The sequence below is a fragment of the Crocuta crocuta genome, unplaced genomic scaffold, assembly GCF_008692635.1.
Source record: "Crocuta crocuta isolate KB4526 unplaced genomic scaffold, BGI_CrCroc_1.0 scaffold56, whole genome shotgun sequence".
NCBI lineage: Eukaryota > Metazoa > Chordata > Mammalia > Carnivora > Hyaenidae > Crocuta > Crocuta crocuta.
Genome location: NW_027531334.1, coordinates 9280866 through 9303886, shown reverse-complemented (window position 1 = coordinate 9303886; position 23021 = coordinate 9280866). Strand labels below are relative to the sequence as shown.

The window sequence follows — 23021 nt, the reverse complement described above, 5'->3', positions numbered from 1 at the left end:
ATGTTTGACTGTATAATTTTTAAAGAAATTAAGAAAAAAGAGGACAATGGATCAAGATGAAAACTAAATAAATCTAAAGCAATTAAAATTAAACTATAAGTTGGGGTGCCTGGCTGGCTTGGCTGGAAGAGCATCTGACTCTTGATCTCGGGGTTGTGAATCCAAGCCCCATGTTTGATGTAGAGATTACTTAAACACAACTTTTTAAATAAATAAATAAGTAAACAAATAAATAAATAAAAAGTCACTGAAGTCTCTTAAGTAATAAATAAGTATTTACATTGTTATGACATCTGAAGGAGCACTTTCTGATTATTAAAAAATTACAATAAGCTAAAATCACAGATGCAGCACTCAATGCAACCTAAGGGGTAACTTATTCAAATATTTAAGGATGATGTAATGATACTCATGAATATATATTTTAAACAGTGGCCTTATAAAGAGGAACTATCTTTTGTGAGTGGCTTTTACATGTATTAGAACATACAGAATCATTTACATAAAAAATAATGCCAATTATACATTAAATTTAAAAAACTGCCCACATACTGTACATACGTCAACAAATGTTTCACATAATAATACAAAGACCACTGGGACTAAATCTAGAGAATTGGAAATAAAATAAAATACTCTCTCTTGTCTTCCCCAAAACTGTAATTTCTTATTTTTATTAGATTTTTGTTACTTACAAAGCACAATATATCTAAATTATAAAATATTTTAAAACTAGATTACATATAAAATAAAATACTCATTTTTTTCTCTTTAATCTTCTCCCTAATTCCCCAAACCTTCCTACTCCTCAGTTAAGTACTGTTACCAGTTTGGTAGGTTTTAATTTTTATTTTTAAAAAGTATGTTCATATGTTCATATATGGTAATTTTCTTCTTTCTTTCCAGAAATTGAACTTATGTAATGTAACTTTACAAAATGAAATGTTATATAATTGAACTTTACAGTAATGAGATGCTTTATATAATAAAGATGCTGAATTTCCCATGTGAACATATAGAGCTGCCTTCCTCCTGTTAATGACTTTAGTATAATGCAGTATGAACGTACTAGGGTTTACTTAACCTACGATTAAATAGTTTGGTATTTATAATTTTTCATTTTCAGGAAAATTGCTAAAGTGAATATCCCGATATACAGATGTTTCTGTGTATGTGTGAGTGGTATATACAGAATCCAGAGTCAAAAATGTTTTTAGATTTTGATTAACTATTGACTTTCACCCTCAAGAAAGGCTTTATAACCAAGTTACATTCCTATTCAATTTATGAGATTGCCAACAATGGGCTTATAAGAATATAATTAGGACCTTCAGTAAGTTTCAATTATACATTTGACTCTAAAAGCTAATGCATATTATTATTATTCTAATCTTCCTTGGAATTTTTCAATCTATAGCTCTCTCCTCATATCTATCTCCCTACTTATGGGTTTATCTATGTCTGCATGAATGCCAATATTATACTGGAAACAAGAATATTAACAGCAGACATTTTTATCCAAAAAATGGAGAAAGTATTTTTTTTCAAATACTCTTAAAATTCCTGTAAGTATCTTTTGCATAAAATACCAATACAAAATTTAAGCTACAGTAAAATACAATGCTTTTTATTTCAAAAATATTAGATACATAATTATGAATGCATTACCAGATATTGTCCTTACCTGGGTAACTTTTATATGATCATGTGGTGTAGGTTCACATAATCCAGTTAAATCAGGATTATAGCTCCTCCCATCAGGATAAAGATAGCTGAATTATAAACAGAAACTTTATTATCATAAATATACAATTTTTAATTGCATTTAAGATTATTTAATCAGATTCTTCTATATTCAAACCCATATGTTGATGTTTCTTTTTTATGTAACTTATATCAAGAACGTTTGCTATTGTTTCCATAATAAAAGTTACTTTTAATGCATTTAAAATCTAGAAATTATTTTCATATAAGAAATACAGGATGAACATGGACTCAGCCACTAAACAACCATTATCAATTAAATACTTTTACTGTATGTCTTTTAGGTAAATTAAAAATTTATTTTTCTGGTCACTCATGGTCTATTCCAAAATACTCTGAATGCACACCTATTTGCAATGATTGTGTCTTTTCATGTGAAGCACAGTTGATGTGAACTGCTTCATTTTACACCATGCTTAATAACTTGAGGCAAAAATGGAATTAAACCCACAGGTTTCCTACAAAAGTTATGCAAACGCCTCTAAGATGTTCCTGTTTTTCCAGTTTCTTATCCTCTGTCTTTCCATTTAAACTTTCATTCATTCCCCCCCACACAAAGTCTATGGACACAAAGCAACACACTCATACCTATACCCATATTTAAAGAAATTAGAAAATGCTACCATTATATTTCATTTACTTCAAATCACGCTACAAACAAAGAATCATTTATAAATATGAAGCTCCATTATTAATTTTTTTTTTTTAAGAAAGAGCATGTGCCCACACAGGGGAGGCACAGAGACACAGGGAGAGAGAGAACCCCAATCAGGGCTTACACTGTCAGTGCAGAGCCCAACATGGGGCTTGATCCCACGAACCATGAGATCATGACCTGAGCCAAAATCCAGTCACACACTTAACCGAGTAAGCCACCAAGCTACCCTGAGGTTCCAGTAGTACAGAGAATTAAAACTAAAAATTATAGTAATAATGCCATCTTTTTGTGCTAAGAGTTTTTATTCATTCAGACATTCATTTAAAAATGAATCTTATTGGGGCACCTGAGTGGCTCAGTCAGTTAAGTGCCAGACTTCGGCTCAGGTCACGATCTCACGGTTCCTGAGCTCCAGTCCCACATCAGGCTCTGTACTGACAGCTCGCCTGTTTCAGATTCTGTGTCTCCCTCTCTCTCTGCCCCTCCCCTGCTTGTGCTCTCTCTCTCAAAAATAAACATTAAAATTCAAAAATAAAAAAAATACAAATGAATTTTATTGTGTTCATAAATATTTATTTTAGATTTTAAAAAACGGTAACATTACTGTTGAATTATGTCCACTGATTAAGTTATAGTTAATTTTGTTTAGGAGCTATTCTAACTTGCTTGAATGAAAAATTAAGAATGTAATACTACTGCAGTCAATATTTTAAGGGGCAAAACGATACTAAATCTATTCTGTAAGTAACAAAAAATATTTATTCTTAGTCTGTAAATATGTTCATAAATGTTAAAATGTACTGGGTAAAACTAGGAAAAAAAATTGAACTTAGATGATAGACAATTCTCCTACAGTAAGGAACAGATCAATGAGATTTTTTTTTCTTACAATTTAGAAAAAGGAGTTGACTATATCTGTAATGACAAATTTAGAGTGTTATCACAGGGTGGATTAAAATTCTACAATTTTTAAATGAAGAGTCCTAAGCAAAAGTTGATAAGTAGCTTTCTTGTTATATCCTAAAATGGGGCCAGTTTTAAAAACTATGGCACAACATTTTGCTCATCATCACACTTATAAAACATGTATGAAGAATTCAAAACTGCAAGATTATAAAAATGACAATAAGGTTGCTAGAGGAAAGGTTAAAAGGTTCTATTTAAGGTGTAAGGGGCAATTCAGTGATTACTGTCCTCAGTAGACAAGGGTGCTACTGATGAGACCCTCCAATGGCAAGGAAGGAATAAAGAATCTTGGCTAGTTATCAAAGTAAACTTCTTTATTACCTGTGTCACACTATATTGGATTAACTATAAGGAAGGACAGCCGACCTTGATATTGGCTGTAATAACCTGTGTTTTACTGATCTTAGGGGGGGAAAACCCTAACATAATTATCTATTTTAATGTAATTTATCACTAAAGTTCAAATCCAATTAATTAAATGCCTCTGAAGCGGTGCTTGCTTGTGTGTGTGTGTAAATATTGACAACTGATATGCGTGGGACCTCAGAGGCTAAACACTGATTACAACATTATAACTTGTGATTTTTTTATTGGCTTTTAAAAAATAGAAGGCATTATAAACGATATGAATAAGCAGTATCAAAATTACTAAATTTACAGATTTGCCCACTCGTAACTTCTATATATACATAAAGTAAAACCTTACAGCACATTTTCTTAAAAACAATATCCTATCATCAGTGAATCAAAATCTATGAAATTTATGATAATTAAAAAAATAGAAATACACACTTGGTACCAGTTTGCCCTACAATTCTCATGTAACTATTTCTTGAAAGCTCATAACTTATAAAAATGCATTTTTTCCTTCACAAATATCCCACCACTTTTTCTTTCTTTTTATTTTAGAAAAGGTATAACCTAAATTATTTGCTTTTTGCTAACTCTGCTGGACTTTTCCTGTTAGGTTTCTATCACAGTCTGTGCTATAGAAAATAAGGGAATATCTGTCTCTAAGTTACTTAGCAAGAGCAAAGGGCAAGAAAAGCGAGCATGACGATGTGACAATAGAAAAAAATAGAAAATAGAACAGAAGGATGAAGGGAATGGCATATTGATTAAAATAACTAAAATGAAAGAAAAATATTTACTATGAAGGCACCTATCAGATTGTCTACAATTTGTGGAGGAAAAAAGGCATTGTTACCGTTAAAAAAAAAAGGAAAACTTATTTTTAAACTTTAAAAAAGCATAGCTTAAGGTAAACTGAATTCAGCTCCAACATATAATTCTGTAGCAAGGATTTAATATTAGAAGAAAGACACAAAGACAAAAGGAAGGGAGGAGGTGAGAAAAGAAGAAACAGAAAATCTGTTAGTACTGGTCAAAAAGTAAAACTAGCAGTTTGAGGGGTACATGAAGCAACAGAAGTCAGTTATTTTATTTTATTATTTTTTTTCTTAAGTAGTTTATTGTCAAGTTGGTTTCCATATAACACCCAGTGCTCATCCCTACAAGTGCCCTCCTCCATGCCCATCATCCCCCTTTCCCTCTCTCCCACCTCCATCAGCCCTCAGTTTGTTCTCAGCATTCAAGAGTCTCTCATGGTTTGCCGCCCTCTCTCTCCCCGACTATTTTTCTCCTCTCCTCCCCGATGGTCCTCTGTTAAGTTTCTCCTAATCCACCTATACGTGCAAACATATGGTATCTGTCCTTCCCTGCCTGACTTATTTAGCTCAGCTTAACACCCTTGAGTTCTATCCACGTTGCTACAAGTAGCCAGATTTCATTCCTTCTCATTGCCAAGTAGTATTCCATTGTATAAATAAACCACATCTTCTTGATCCATTTGTCCGTTGATGGACACTTAGGCTCTTTCCATGTTTTGGCTATTGTTGAGGGTGCTGCTATGAACATTGGGGTCCATGTGCCCCTATGCATCAGCACTCCTATACCCTTGGGTAAATTCCTAGCAGTGCTAACGCTGGGTCATAGCGGAGTTCTATTGTTAATTTTTTGAGGAACCTCCACACTGTTTTCCGAAGTCAGTTATTTTAAAGAATTATCTTTTTATAAGTTTTTTCATCCATTCTAAACTACTGTTAAGTCCTTTTTTTCCTGTGTGAGAAACAAACTCATGTTGTAATTTGATGTTGGAATTTACCAGCTATAAAATATAGTTTAATTCAATCGGTTACCTTAAAATGAGTATTTTAAGCGATGAACAATAAAAACTAAGGAGTACCCATTCCTTAATTTTGAAAAAACAAAATAAAACAAAACAGCCAGATCATCAGACTATCTTTTCTCTTCATTACAAAGCAGTGTCTATCTTTCAAATTGGTGTATAAGCACACTGACTCCCATTTCTCATACTCACAATCCTTCCCTGCTGCCATCAATCAGGGCTTGAAATAAGGGCTTGTTATGTGGTATGGTCTGTAAGATATTGCCATCTCCTGTCACATAGCCGATGGCCCACTGTCCCAATCTAGTACAGCTTAACCGGAAAATGTAGCTGTAAAACATGAAAACAATGATTAGTCACAATTCAGAATGTATGCTAACTATTAAACAATCCGTTAGAATTTTTTAAAGTCAAAGAATAAACGGAATAATTTAGAATATCTAAAATAAGTTTCTATCTTCTTATTTTAACCTCGCTGTCCTTCTCCATTTATTGATGTGTGACTCCATACACTGATCTGCATAAGAAGTGCTAATAATAATTACATTTAAATACCTCCAGGGCTATAGGACAAAAGAACTGAAGTTGATGTACTTGAGTATCAAAGGATCTACTGCCATCCCAATCAGCAGGTGCCCTAAATGAAACAGCTGATGACATGAAACAGCTAGCACATGAATCATGTTTGGAAGGTTAAAAACAAAACAAAACAAAACAAAACAAAAGTAACAATTTAATTTGTTCACCTCAGACAGAAATTAAGTCAGTTTCTACTGTGTAATTCAATATATTACTTTGAAATTTTAAAACTAATCACTTTAGTTGTTAATGACTTGTCTGAAAATAACAACTTTTCTTTCAAGTGTTTCAGCCATTCACCCTTAAATGAAATATCGAAAGTGCCAAACTATATTAATGAAAAGGCAAACTAGATTAAGTTCATGACTGCCATCTAACCCTGTCCAGTTCAATGTCTTGCAAGAGGAAGGCAAAATAGTTCAAAAATATAAATCAAATTAATGATAAGGAGACACTGATTTGCTTTTAAATTCATTGTTATTTACTAATATAGCTATCTACTTACTTCATTTTAGATTGGTTATTTTTAAGTGTACTGCGCTCAATCATGCCATCATGATAACCATTTCTGGATTGTATAACCCCTTAAGCAGCTCAAAAGTAGGTCAACAATCTGCTATATTTGAGTACCCTGATTGCTATACGTACATGACAGAAATTCCTCTCTCTTAATAAACATTAGTTACTGATGAACCAAGTACTATAAAAATAACTGTACAGGATACTTTAACATATATAACAGCTATACAGTCATTGAATCTAATTAACTTATACATTTAGTACTGAAATGTAGTTTCATTTTCAAAGAAAACTGGGTTCTTAAAGAGAGGAAGAAGTTGTGGTTTTAAATACTAAGAACTTCATACTTGTTTTAGAACCTTTGGAAAGGACTCTTCAAGAAAGTCCAAAAACATATTCTCCTAGAGAGCCTGAAAATAGAATATCAACCTGCCAATTAATGGAATCTTTAATCAGAATCATAGACAAAATAACTGCACACAGACTATGGCAGTCAGTTAGATCCCAAAAAAAGCAAAACCTGAGAGACTCAAATATCCTTGGAATAGGTCCCACTATTTTCTATACCATGAAGCCAAAGAGAAATACTTTCCAAGAGGAAGTAACAGTTTAACAGGTATTCTGCAAACAAGTATTTATCAAAATTATTTTATTTGTTCACTGAGTTCTCCTAAACTTTACATTTTAAATACCACATCCCACTTTACACATAACAATTTACCACAGACTGACCATTTCATCTTTGCTTAAAGACTAGAAGAATAAATTGTTACAGGGCAAGTTGGGAAGTAAAGGAAGACATTCTTTTGGAGAGCACTGTCCTTTTATTGAGAGAACTATTCTAATAGTGATGAGGCCTGGCTTTTGCTCAATGTTCTCTCCCAACATTATTTATCTCTGTGACCTTAAACGAGAACATAAAAGGGACTCGATTTCTTAATTTCCCAAGTAACCTCTGTGTTAAATTTGTACGATTGTGTAATTCTAAACATAACACATCTTTCAAATCATACTCCAAGAACAAGGAGATACTCTGATACCAATCTACGGAGTAGAAGTTATGGAAAAATTTGGTTATGAGAGATCCTTGACCAAAACAGAATGACTCATCTAAGCCACCACCAACATCCCAATGAGAACCAACTCTCCTTAGTCTAAACAGAAGACTTCAACAGGAACTAAACTGTTTTCTGTTCTCCTTGTCTTCTTTTTATGTACATATAAATGCTTGAAAATGTAAAAAAGATGGAAATTTTCATTATGGCAGAGAAAAGGGAATCAACAGCACTGGCTTGTACTATAAACTAGCTTGTTAAAGGACAAACACCATTTCCATTACAAATCAGATGAAAATGGTATTAAAAGAAAAATGTAGCCCTGAAAAAACAACGAAATTCATTCCTACAATGAAATGACCCCGATATGGAAATCCGTGTACTCATGGATGTTGGAATGGCATCTCCCACTAAAATGTGAGTGTGAGGACAGGTCTTCACTATCACTGCTGCCACAGCCAGCTCACTGCTTTCCACAGTGCAAATGCCTACTATGTACCTCATGCATTTCTAAATGGGACATGGGGAAAATGCGTGTACCAGAGACAGATGTTTTGATCCCAGATTTGTCATTAATAAAGTATGATTTCTCATCCAAAGCCACAGGGACTGACCAGTCAATCTCTGTGAGTTTTACCCAGTTTCATCATCTGGAAAATAAAACATAAATTCTGAAGCTATAAAAAAGCATAAGGTATTATGGGAGAAATTCTTAAGGACATGACATTGGTTGATTTTAACGATGGACTTATATATGTTTATATGTGTTTATATACATATATGTAAACATATGTACATTTATAGTTGTATGTATTTATATATCATTATGTGTTTATCATTGAACCAAATTAAATACCTTGAAAAATACTCTAAAATAATGAACATGAAACTGATTTACTTTGTCTTTAGCATAATATTTAAGTATTCAAATATACACATACAATTTCATACACAAACACAGGTGTCATGAATACAGACAATATGCTAATACCCTACTCTAATTTGAAAAACCAGAGCTTGGAGACTTAATGAAAGTTTAAGTCTATCAAATTATATGGTACCATAGCCTCTTTTACTTTATGAATACAGTTTCAGTACCAGCACAACAAATCAGTTTAAAGGATACAATTAAGAAGTGCCACGAGCTCTACCAGCATTTCCTCCTTCCCCACCCACATGGGTGTTACTGATTTCCCTAAGAATGAACCAGAGAGAGCTCTTTATCATTAGATATACTTCATAATATTACTGCTAAAGAGTCTTACCTTCCGGGTTTGGTGCTATATTTCTGTAGTCGTGCTTTAACTTCATCATATGTGAGAAATGCCATGTAACCTGGATGTGTTACAGCTAAGAAATTCCAATTCCGTAAAATAGAGCCCCAAGGCTGAAAATATGAATAAATGAAAAGATATTATCTAAATAATATTAAGTAGCAATTATATACCAACCCATCATTTAATATAGTTACTGAACTCTCCTGGATATTTTTAAGTGAACATGAGCTCATGTGGCTCAGGTCAACCTTCAATGACTAACAGCAAACATGTAATAAATACCTTATTCTCTTTTGGAGAAATATAAGGCATAAAGTAGGATAGAACACAGAGAACAAAAACGGAAAAACATGTAATTTCTTCACAAATTCTATTCCCAATACAGCATTTGTGATCATCTTGAAACCTAAAACACATCCAATCTTCTGCTTAAAACCCTCTATCTTTGAGTAAAAGCCAAGGTCCTTATAAATGGTCTAGAAGGACTTCACAGGATTGATATCCAGATCCCTTGCTGTGCCTATCTGTCACGACTCCCTCACTTTCTACCTCTTCTCCAGGCACCCTGGCTTCTTTGTAGCTGGTGTGAACACAAAGGTACTCTTCTCCCTCAGAGGTTTTACATTTCCTGATTCCTCTACCAGAATTCTTTCTCCAAATACTTAAGTGATTCTTCTCCAATGTTACCTCTTCAATGAAACCTTCTCAGACCACTGTATTTAAAACTGTTAACTCTTATCACATTTCTTATCTCCCTTTGCATCTGTTTTGATCACTACTGTATCTTTAAGGTATCTAATTATACAGAACAAGAAGCCATACCATGGAATGTAAGTGATTTGGCAAAGGCCACATATTAAGCATAAGCTACGTAAGAGAGAGGACATGCAGGTCTTATTTACCAAGGGGATACTACAATGAATGTAGGATCAGAACATAGTGACCAGGAAGGCATAACTGTTGTTGAAAAGTTCCTCTAGCTGGTGACGTGTCTGAAAGTCCTTGACCCCCAACCTACCATTCTTTCTATGGTAACAGACTGGGGTGCTCACATCTGCCTAATTCTTACACATTACAAAAGGTTTATGATTTAGCAGTCAGTAAATTAAAAATGTTTCACAGAAATACACGAATGCACACACACAGAATTTTTACAATTCTTTAATCTGATTAGCTATCCCTCCAGTTACCATGGCAAGAGAAAAAAAAGGCAGTCAGTGATAGACAATTTTGCTTGAGGGTGTGAATGAATCATCTCTGCCACATTTTTAAGGCTGAAGCTACATTTATTCCAAGGACTTGGCAGCATATACTATCTTGTGTGCCAGATTATTAACTCATATCTTCTACATGAAAGAAAAAAAAGGTATCTTATGTTGCCAAGTGAAAGTTGTTGAAATTGGTAGAGGGCTCCTAGCTTTGGTTTGTTTTGAGACTTGTTCCTCATTATTGTTAAGCAAGTTTCAGATTTACAAGGTGGAATTCTTCAAGGATTATCTCTTGATATGACGATAACAAGGGAAAGAATGATCTAGTAATGAAAAGTTTTTTAACCTATTCTGACATAACAAGAAGAATCTTCAGGGTACTTCCCTATCACACTAAAATATCTAACTGGCCAAAAAGGAGCTCTGGAGAACACTACTATCAGAGTTTCTGTGTACTTGGAACAAAACAAAACAAAACATGTTTCTAATTTTCTTCTAAAATCATGACTAAAAATTGCATAAATAATACTTGGAAGAATATCACACTATTTTTTAAAAAACAGAAATAACTGCTAGTATAGGCACTGGGTTTAGTTTTGTTTTGTTCTACTTCCAATCTACAAAGGACAAGGATAGAGAGAATATAAAATACTTGGATCACTTCCATTAAAGTCTACAAAAATTAATGGAAGAGTCATTACAAAGACGCTAAACTTTACGAGGAGCCAATGCACAGATCAGAATACAGGTGAAAAAAAATGAAATTGGCATTTTTAGCCAATAGCTACAGTATTAAGCAACCATTTCTTAGTACAAATCCACAGGGCCAGCTTCTAACTACAAAAATATTTTTGTAATAGAAAGAGTCTGTGTACTGTTTTTCTTGTGAATGCAACCCACAGTCAGAACACATGGTAGTTATGTGTTGTTGTTGTGTTTTTTTTTTTTTTTTTTTTTAGTATCCTGCCAACTAATGGCTTAAAGAAGGCAAAATAAAATACTTTGGAGAATAAGAATTATTTTTACAATTTGTTTTTAGATTAAAGGAAATGTTTTCACAACCACCAACACAAAATGTACAGATTCTTAAATGATTACAGAAATTAATTGAATTAAGGAAGCTACTCCCTCCATTCTTCCAAAATGCTACTATTTTCAAGAACAGCTGTCGGCTGACTTACAACTTATATTGGAAGAGGGACCTGGATTGGTCTGTCACTCTCTTACTTCTTGCTATAATGGATGACTTTCCTCTTCTTTTGCTCCCTACTCCATTGATGCTATATATTCCATAGTCATGAGTATATTCCTCCAAATCACACAATCCTTATCCCACCACCCCTCAAATTTACTGTCCCATTTCTCAGCAACCCAATCTTCTCTAGTAGTGGGGAAATAGAAGAAGGGGCAGTTGCCCCGGGGAGAGGGAAGAGAGAGGCAAAATCCCTCTATTTCCATTCCAGGACTTTAGTACCTGCCAATCCTAGCATCTCTGAACTTCCTGGAGAGGAGGAAGAGAAGATTATAGGCAGAAGAAAGAAGAAATGAGGAAGGTCCCACTGTAAGATCATTCCAACAACTTCCTGGCATTTATTTACGTGTTGTCAGAATATCAGGATAAGGGAAGAGTGGGAAGAGTATAACTAGTATCCAGATTTACATTCTTTTCTCCCTTTCTTCTTCCGCTTCCTGGGCAATTCTCCTAGTCCCTGCTGATGACTTCTTCAAACCCTAATGCTAGTTCTCTATGTCAAATCCCAATCTGGAGCATGTACCTTACCTACTTTCAGATCCCATTCTGCTAATATCACACCTCCCAACAATTCAGATATTAGAATTCACTGCTAATTAGCCACTGCCATTATCACTGCAGAAGAATATATGTTCATGCAGGTACATTACTCACAAAACATATATTTTGCATATAGAATGTGTAATTATTAGTTAAAAAGCTATTAGTTAAGTTTTAAAGTTGTATACAATGAAAGACCAGTAAAAGTTCATATGTCTACTTTTCTATTTGTAGAAAATTCATAGAATGAATTTCATAATATTTTAAGGGACATGTACTAGTTACAGCATATGAGTAATGAAACCACAAGAAGTGAAAAGTCACAGAAATATACAGGAGGTAACAAGAGTTCTTTAGCTACTTCTGTAATTATGTGTTTTAAAAGAGACTAGACATTTTTGCTCCATAGATATTTTTTGGTTATGTCATCTAAAACTTTTCACAGTAACTCTATTTAAATAAAGACTCCTTTCCTCTCCCATCCCAGTAAGCATAAATAAGATACACATAATTTAGAGTATTAAGATTACCTGTACTCTTTTAAAGCAAAACAGCTTATAAGAAAATATGTACACATATTAAATAGCAGTTTGGGTAAGTGTTTAACTAACATTAAGGTGCCCTCATAACTTTAACATATAACTGAGGCATTTGAGCATTTAACATCCACACTAAAAAGTCGTCCAGGCTCCCTACAAAGAACACACTCTTTCTTGAATGAACAGTTAGGTTTAATGTAGGAAAATCATCTTTGTTCTCTTCCTTCAGGAAGACAGGGGAAGAAACAAAGCTTCTACTACTTCAAATGTCTTTGTTGCATCATGTTAAATAAAAAATTTGTAAAACTATCAGAAATCTTTAAAGAAAGAAGAGGTTCTGTTATAAAATGATCAGTATCGTGGAGCACCATCTTTTTATAAAATGTACCTTAAAATCATTTTAAAAAGTAAGCTAACAGCCTATACAGGCATACCTCATTTTATTGTGCTTTGCTTTACTGTACTTCGAAGATACTGTGTTGTGTTTTTGTGGGGTTTTTTTGTTTGCTTTCAAATTGAAGGTTTGTGGCAATCCTATATTGAGCAAGTCTATCATGGAACACAGCATTTGTTCACTTCAGGTCTGTCATATTTTGGTAATTCTTAAAATATTTCAAATATTTAAATCATTATTGTATTTGTTACAGTGAATCTGTGATCAGTGATCTTTGATGTTACTACTGTGATTTTGAGGGTATCATAAACCACACCCATAAAAGATATCAAATGTAACCCATAAATGTGTGTTCTGACTTCTCAACTAACCAGCCATTCCTCCATCTCCCTCCCTGTCCTCTGGCCTCCCTATTCCCCAAGATCCAACAGTATTGAAATTAGGGCAGTTAATAACCCTGTAATGGCCTCAAAGTGTTAAAATGAAATAAAAAGAGTCACACATCTCTCCCTTTAAATCAAAAGCTAGAAATAATCATGCTGAATGAGAAAGGCATGTCGAAAGGCAACACAGACTGAAAGGTAGGCCTCCCGCACCAAATGGTTTGCCAAGTAGTGAATGAAAAGGAAAAGTTCTTGAAGGAAATTAAAAGTGCTATTCTAGAAAATACATGAATAATAAGAAAGCAAAAGTGGCTGACTGCTGATATGATGCATATTTTAGACGTCTACATAGAAGATCAAACGAGCCACAACCCTCCCTTAAGCCAAAGCCTAATCTAGAGCAGGGTTCAGTTCTAACTCTCTTCAATTCTAGGAAGGCTGAGAGAAGTGGGAAAGCTGCAAAAGAAATGCTTGAAGCTAGCAGAGAGATCAGTTCATCAGGTTTAAGGAAAGAAGCCATCTCTGTAATACAAAAGTGCAAGGTGAAACAGCAAGTGCCAATTGATATAAAAACTGCAGCAAGTTACCCAGAAGATCTAAGACAATTAATGAAGGTGGCTACACTAAACAAGAGATTTTCCAATGGAGATGAAGTGTTCTTTTATTGGAAGAAGATGACATCTAGGACTTTCATAGCTAGAGAGAAGTTAGTGTTTGGTTTCAAAGCTTCAAAGGACAGGGTCCTCTCTTGTTAGGGGCTAACACGGCTGGTGACTTAAGCTGAAGTCAGTGCTCATATACTATTCTGAAAATTCCAGGGTCCTTCAGAATTATGCTAAATCTACTCTGCCTGTGCTCTAGCAATGGAATAACAAAGCCTGATGACAACACATCTGTTTACAATATGGTTTACTGAATATTTTCAGCCCACTGTTCAGCCAACTTCTCAAGGAAAAAAGTTCCCTTTCACAACATTACAGCTATTGTTAAGGTACTTGGTCACCCAATAACTGTGACGGAGATGTACAATGAGATTAATATTGTTTTCATTCCTGCTAACACACATCCATCCTGTAGCCTATGGATCAAGGAGTAATTTCAACTTTCAAGTATTTGTTTTTAAAAAAAATACATTTTGTAAGGCTATAGCTAACATAGATTCCACTGATGGATCTGGGCAACATTCACTGAAAACCTTCTGGAACGGGTTCACCATCTAGAATGCCATTAAGAACATTTGTGACTTATGGGAAGAGGTCAAAGTATCACCATGAACAGGAGTTTGGAAGAAGTTAATTACAATCAACAAGGATGACTTTGAGGGGTTCAAAATTCCAATGGAGGAAGTACCTGCAGATGTGATGGAAACAGAAGGAGAACTAGAATCAGAAGTGGAGCCTAAAGAGGGGGCTGAATTGCTACAATGTCATTATACAACTTTAATGGAAGAGGAGCTGCTCCTTAGGAATGCGGGAAGAAAATGGTTTCTTACATAGACTCTACCCCTGTGAAGAGGCTGTGAAGATTGTTGAAATGAAACCAACGGTGAGAATATTAGTTGATAAAAGAGCGGGAGAATTTGTGAGGACTGACTCCAATTTTGAAAGAAGTCCTGTGAGTAAAATGCTTTCAAACAGTAGCATATGCTACAGAGAAATTGTTCATGAAAGGGAGAGTCAATGAGTGCAGCAAACTTCATTGTTGTCTTATTTAAGAAATTGCCACAGCCAGCCCAGCCTTCAGCAACCACCATTTTGATCAGCCAGTGGCCATCAACATCGAGGCCAAGACCCTCCACCAACAAACAGATTATGACTCACTGAAAGCTCAGATGATAGTTAGCATTTTTTAGCAATCAAATATTTTCTAATTAAAGTATATACATTGCTTTTTAAAGACATGATGCTATTACACGTGCAATAAACTACCATGTAGGGTATACATAACTTATATGCGCTAGGAAACCAAAAGAATATTTTGACTTGCTTTATTGTGATATTCACTTTATTGCACTGGTTTGGAACTGAACCTGAAGCATCTCCAAGTTGTGCCTGTATATACCAAGGGAATAATCATGAAACTAATGTGAACTGAAGATATGCAAACGCAGTTTCTGCAATCATGTATCTAATTTCGTATCCTATACACCTAGGTAGAATTATGATCTGAAAGTTGTAATAAAAACAATGTATTCTATAAGTATTGTTGACAAGAGTTAATTTGCCTTCTGTTAACAGGTTCTTTTATAAATTAAAAGTTAATCCCACACAATTTTATTTTCTTACATAAATCAGTCACCAGATCCTTGCAAATAGTGCCAAACAGAATCATAAATCAGAGAAGCAAAATTCTTATAACATAGGAAACACGAAAACCAATATTATACTCCAGCATTTGTTGAAAGCATGTTTCAAACAAATAAATCTTCCTGAGACAGAAATAATAAAAAATTCCATCAGGATACAACCAAGTGTGTTTTGGGATTCTTTCATTTTGTGACTACTTGAATTGAACACCATAGGTGATATACAATTTAGTGGCATAGTCAAATTCAAAACACAAATTTCAAGTCTTCATGTTTAGTGTAATTCCATGGAGATATACAAAAGAATAAAATGATAGCAAACAGCTTACATCATTTAATGATACCGGTTTCTGTAAAGCTATGTGAAGACAATTACAAAGGACAGATTAAAAAAGAAAAAGAATAAACAGGACAAGAAGGTTAATGTCATAGTCATACATATTAGAAAACAGGACATAAACCCCACGAAACCTAAATTTCCAAAACAGGAATTTTTTAAAGTAATGACATACTATTTTGATGAAAATATTACAGAGCAACTGAAAATCAAGAATTATATTGACGAAAAAGATTTACGGACATGAAAATAATTTGTAACGTATGGCTAAATGAGCAAACAATATACACCACAGGGATCACCTATACAGAACATGATAAATTCACTATTTACTGTGAAGTTTATTATTTCCCTTCTCACCTAATGAACACAGGACACAAAGCAGAAAAGTTGGGATAAAACCTCAGCATACACCCACCCGTAAGATTTTCATTCTGACAGTTACTGGGCTAAAAAGACAAAGTAAAGTGAGAGACTAAATAGGAAATTTAAAACAAAGCTCCTTTGCATGCATCTTCTCAAAGCTAACAGGCAATCACCAGCCTCCTAACACCTGAGGCTCCGAACTTTAAACCCTAAACTTATAGCAATGACCAAAACCTTATGTCAGCGACTTCAAAATTATATACTACCAAAAAATGAGACTGTTTCTCACATGCTTGTATGTGTGAGAGAGATGTACTCACACATGTGCACACGAACGAACATATGCACACCACATGCACACATATGACGGAAATCAGGAGGGAGGAAAGGATTCAGCAAATAGAAAGCTTACCTGAAAGAGTCTGGTAAAAATATCAAATTCAAAAACTGAAATGTAATCATTACAAGTTAAATCAATTGTTGATTTCAGAGCCATCGCCTCCAGGCCGGAGCTAATTTGATGAACCTCATGAAGGCACTGTCTGAATACTTTCCATGGTACGATAGTTCTGTGTCAGAAAAAAAAAAAAAAAGTAATTGAATCAAGTGTCATTTAAGACATACCTTCCACTGAAACAGCAGAATTCAATCATAACATTATTATAATCAACTGCATTTGTGCTAAAGGACAAATAGTTGACAAAAGAGACAAATAGGTGTTCATAATTCAGAACACATGTAATGGGTTTTGCTAACTGGATTGTTTTCCATTTGCTAAGAATGTGACAAAAAATCTAAGTCAATTTCTCTCTCAAACAATCCTTGGATACCAACATATTTCTAAAAATACATCCAAAAGAAGGGATTAGGTCAAAGTCCTGTGTGTCTTACCTCTTGTGTATATAAGATCTTTTGACTGCATCAGGTTAATTTTTCCCCTCTATTTCCTTAAAATAACAATAAAACTATGGGCTCATATTAATAGAAATTATGTATATATGGCACAAAAGAGTAATTTATAGCCACCATTTGAGAAAGCTCAGGTGGAAAGTCATGAAGACATTTTAGTCATTACTTCCTTGTATTCTGCAGATAGAGTACATGCTATTTAACCTTTCATATTAATACAAAGGAAAATTTTAATAGTTTTTAACCAACCATACTGGTTAACATATGGAAATTTATTTATTGATAAATTACTTTTCTTAAATATCATGTATAAAAATTTTTATCAAGCAATGCATTTACGTGCTTCATAAATTTGAAGAACAAAAACTGATATCCAGGGAAATCTCCCAGTCCTCCACCTGACCAGTTTCTGACACTCACCTACTTCCTTCCCCCCATGAAAGTAAGTAACACTCATTATTCATCTCATAGTTAATTTTCCTCCTTTTGGAATGTTAAATGTCTACTCTTGAATTGGTGGAAGAAAGAAATCATTCATGTTTCCTTAACATTTTAAGCTGCAGTTTTCACAGTAGGACATCATAAGGGCTATCCACGCCCTCTTATAAGACTATACATACTTCAGTATTAGGTTTTTCTTTACCATTATCTCTTAAGAAATAAAAGACTTAGGCAGAATGGACTATATTGGTCCTTTCCTATACCAATTCTTCCAGTGAAGCATCACCATAAATGTACAACTTCATATTCATTCAATAATTATCTACTGCAGTGGTTGTCAAACTTGAGCATCCATCAGAATCATGGAAGGGCTTGTTAAGACAGAAGTTGTTGATCTGTAACCCAAGATATTCTAATTCAGCATGACGGAGGCGCAGCTGGAGAACTTAGAGTTCTAGCAAGTTCCCGAGTGATGCTGACACTGCTGGTGTGGGGACATTTTTTGAGAGTCATTGATCTATGAATTGCTAAGGCAAGGCACTGTCAATAAATACACCTATGAAAATATAAGATACGATCTGTCCTCGAAGGACACACATACAGGGTAGAAATAAGAATGTGTAATGTCAAAAAACATAGGTGGGGGGGCATATTTAAAGTAAATTCTCTGGAGGAATTCCAGAGGAGTGGTCTGTGGCAAGCTGAATAAATGAATGGAGAGACAGGCTTACAACACTATGCTGTATTTATAAGAAAGTTTAGGTTTGATATACCATTAAAAGAAAAAAACACGAGGCTGACTACATCAAAAGGCTTTTCTCTATGTATGAAAAAAAACAGGAAACCACAGAGAACCGAAGAGACACACCACATCAGACGCCGTTTAGAAGAAACACACGTCAGGCTCTGATTAAGGTTAACAAAATGCTGCTGTTTTCAGAAAACAAGGAAAACTTCTGATAATGTTAGAAGGCCATTGATTTATGGCAAAGTGTAAATATGCAATTGTGTCCAGTTTCCTTACAGTTACTGCTAAAGTAGTACCTAAGAAGCACATTTGTCTTTTCTCAAGTTTCAAATACTCAACACATAAAGGACACAAACTTTAATATTCAAAATTTTTAAATATTGAACAAAGAACTGCTGACTTAAGAATGGCCTATGTTTTAATTTTGTAACATTTCCAATAAGGAAATGTTAAGAGAAACTTGTCTTGTATATGAAGTACAAAAAGTAAATCAATGGGCCAGACACCTTTAAAAAGGTGCTACCATAAAAAAAACTATTCATCCCAATATTTAAGGTACATGCAGACCATAACTCCTTTCTACACTCAATGATTTCCTAGATAAAATTATTTTAAAAAGTATGAACTTCTAAAACTGTAGTCTAACATACCACTTTGGAACAATAATTCACAAAGCGCAAGCTACATTTCTGTGGTACTTGTGTAAATGACACTTGCTCACAGTTCACTTGTGATAAACCTAAAGTCCAAATAAACTTAAATAGGGCAGCAACAGGGATTAAGAAGAAGGGCATTATTTGGTGATGTAAGTATGTACAAAATTTGCAAACAGATACCTTTCCTTTGATCAGCTGAATCAAACACCCACCATACAAAATGTGGGGGAGGAGGAGGGGTTCATGAGTGAAGAACGGAAACAGCATGCAATGACTTCTTTAAAAAATAAATTGCTCTGAAACTGTTGGACTAAGGATCTAACCTTTCCAAGGGGAACATCAAGTTACTGCCACCTTCTTTGCTGATGTGTATGGGGGGAGGGAAAAAAGAGAGGATAGCTTTTTCACACCTTTAATAAAACTGCAGCAACAACACAGAGTAGTGGTTTCTACTCTCTTTCCCTATAGATGAAGCAGGTCAGAGAAGATATTAATGACAAATTGTTTTACAAATACGTACAAATCTCACTGTGCTAAATATAGGAAAAGAGGAAGATAAAAAAGAAATGGAACAGAAAAGCTTCAAGCTCTCCCCAGTCCAGAAATATTTTCATCTGTCCTTTCGCCACTTTCAATTATAAATCACTGTAAGTACAAGTTGAATTAACTTCAAAATCTACTGAAAAGACTAGTGACTGTGAATCCACAAAGAATGGTATACGGGGCCAATGGTTAGTCAGGCACTTATAGTAATAATAATGATTTCAGGATTTTTCAACTTAGAATAGGTGTAAGAATAACGGTTGCCATTTACTGATGGTATGCTCTCTTTGCCAGTCACGACACACTTTATATCTATTACCAGAGTTTGTCATGATAACTCTACAGATAATATACTTATCTTCATGATACAGATGGGAAAACTGAGGCTTAAAGAGGTTAAGTAATTTGCCTAAGAAAGACTTTAAATGTTCCAGGTAGTGTGGCTGGTTCAGAACCACTTGTAAATAAACTTGCAAACTTGTGCCATTTGCAAAAGCTATAGAAAAAGATGTGTGTTTCTTGGAAATCCCATGGGATGAATGAAGTTCCTTGGGAACAGGAACTGTTATCTTATTCACCTCAGTCCAAGACGAACAAGGTATGGTACTAAAATTTGTGTAATTAAACTGTGTTCAGGGAAGGCATGGGAGTGTTACATGGAAAAGTCTAGAAGTTTGTGCTCCACTCACTTTCTCCACTACACAGAACTCTTGAACACAAAAAGAGTAATAGTCTGTTCATATAATATCAGGACAGATAAGAACTTAACATAAGGCTACATTATAATTTTGTTGTTAGATAATAAGTCTTGGTCAGTTTATTAAGAAGAATAATTGTATTTTTTTAGACTTGAAAATAGAGTGAGTGGCCTTTCAGATAAAAACAGATACAGGGAGGGGCGACTGGGTGGCTCAGTTGGTTAAGCGTTCAACTTCAGCTCAGGTCATGATCTCACGGTTTGTGAGTTCCAGCCCCGCTCTGGCTCTGTGCTGACAGCCCAGAGCCTGGAGCCTGCTTCAGATTCTGTGTCTCCCTCTCTCTATGCCACTCCCTGTTCATGCTCTGTCTCTCTGTCTCTCAAAAATGAATAAATATTTTTAAAGAAATAAATAAAAAACAGATACAGGGAAACAAAACTGCAAAGGTGTCAATAGGTCAGCAACTGACAAGTCACTCAATCTTCCAGGCTTTCTCATTCTCAATGAAAGCTGAAAAATATATTAGATATTCTAACTTGAAAATCTTGCAGTTTAAAATAAAACAGTAAAGGGAATGGAAGACAAAAAAATGTTAGGAGATTGTAACAAAAAAAAGGCAAAACATTTTCATGACATCACAGATTCATAAAAGGATGTATGTTTTGTGTTTAACTCATATGAAAAAAATCCGAATAAAGGTGTGACTGCAAACAAAGGGTAGGGTATTTGAAAAGTCATATACTTCTGGTGTGAATGAGAATTTATACAGCATTTCTAGAAGGCAATTTGTCAGTAAGTTTCAAAAGCCTATATTTTTTGAAAAATCTACTTCTGGGATTTTACCTAACAAAATTATGTTAAAAAATATATATATGTATGTATACACACACGTATATATATCTATATGTATATATATTTATACACATATATACACAGTAGCACAAATATCTAACCATACGTCTCTTCAATCCAGTGTTGTTCATAATAGCAAAAAACTAAAGTAAATATGTTCAATAGTAATAATAGGACATTATTATATCCAAAGATTATAATATCTTAACAAGGAATTAACAGTTGTACAAAAGAATATTGTCATGGAAAAGTGTCCATGACATATTTAATATGTTCTCTATGATCCAATGCTGAAATGAAAACTATCTAGAATGTTTGGAAAAATCAGTACATATTTTAACTGATAATAATAACTGGATCGTGGTAGGAGTATGAGTGATTATTTTATTTATCTCTGTGACCTATTAGAGCATATTAATACACTAAGAAATAAAAGATACACTAAAACTTTTAAAATAGATTATATAATCATAGAAGAATCAATTAGGAACAAGAATTATAATAGTATTTGCCTGAAACATGGTTTTTATATGTGTATGTATAGGTATACAAAAGAATTTACAGATTAAAGTATGAGAAGAAATGAGAGAAATCAACATAACTGTAAATATATGAATATAACTATATAACTATAAGTATGAATATAAAATTAACATACAAAAATCCATTGTATTTCTATAAGTAAGCAATATATTGTTAGAAAATAAAATTTAAAAATACTTGAGTTTTACAATAGCATCTGAAAATATCAAATAAATAGAAATGAATCTAACAACAGATGAACAAACCCATAAGATAAACATAAATACACACAATTGGAGAGGGATATAAAATTTTAACAGATTGGCAGATTCAATACTGTAAAGATATCAATTATCCCCAAACTGATGTTTAGATTTACTATAACCTTAGTTAAAAATTCTAGGAGACATTTCTGTAGTAGGAAATGATAGGCTAATTCTAAACTTTATACTCAAGGTCAAAAGCCAAGAATAATCAAGCCAGTCTTCAATAGGAACAACACTGACAAATTTCTACTCTTTACATAATTAAGACAATGTGATATTAGCACAAGGATAAACATATAGATGGAACAAAATGAAAAAAAAATGCAACCATATTTAGATAGTGGATATGCAACATCAATTAGATTTAAACAGCAGCGGGGAATGAATGATGTTTTCAGTAAATGCTTCTTGGTCAAATGGATCCACATACAGAAGAAACTGAATCTTGACTCTTACCTAATACCACATAAAATCTAATTTTAGATTATTGTTTTATCTTTCATATTTAGGTCTAGGATTAAAGTGTTTGTTTTTTTTAAGAAGAAACTAGAGAATATCTTCATTCTGGAGCAGGCAAAAATTTAAACAGGGCTCAAAATGCTCAAAGGATAAAGGAAAAGATAAATTAAAACCTGTGTTCATGAAAAGATATCACTAACAAAGTGAAAAAGCCACATTTTGGGAGCAACTATTTACATACATACAATCAACAAAAGAATCACATCTACATATTAATAATGACTACTCAAAAATTGAGTAAATGATTTTCACATACACAAAGAATCAAATGTTCAACAAACAAAGATCTATTCAGTATCAGAGAAATGTACGTCAAAAACACAGTGAGGGGGCGCCTGGGTGGCTTAGTCGGTTAAGCGTCCGACTTTCACTTAGGTCATGATCTCGCGGTTCGTGGGTTCGAGCCCCGCGTGGGGCTCTGTGCTGCCTGCCAGCTTAGAGCCTGGAGCCTATTTCAGTCTGTGACTCCCTCTCTCTCTGACCCTCCCCTGCTCACGCTGTCTCTCTCTCTCTCCTAGAAATAAATAAAACATTAAA

The 23021-nt window shown here is 34.1% G+C and overlaps 1 protein-coding gene across 1 annotated transcript in view; it reads right to left on the bottom strand.

Moving 5' to 3' along the window:
- The window catches only part of CBLB (Cbl proto-oncogene B), a 221686-nt gene that overhangs the window by 92586 nt on the left and 106079 nt on the right, over nucleotides 1-23021 (bottom strand). The window contains exons 4-7 of the mRNA XM_077771790.1: nucleotides 16743-16899; nucleotides 8995-9116; nucleotides 5769-5906; nucleotides 1685-1772 (exon numbers count right to left, since the gene is read on the bottom strand). Coding sequence (XP_077627916.1) covers nucleotides 1685-1772; nucleotides 5769-5906; nucleotides 8995-9116; nucleotides 16743-16899 — 505 coding nt within the window. The remainder of the gene's footprint in view (nucleotides 1-1684; nucleotides 1773-5768; nucleotides 5907-8994; nucleotides 9117-16742; nucleotides 16900-23021) is intronic.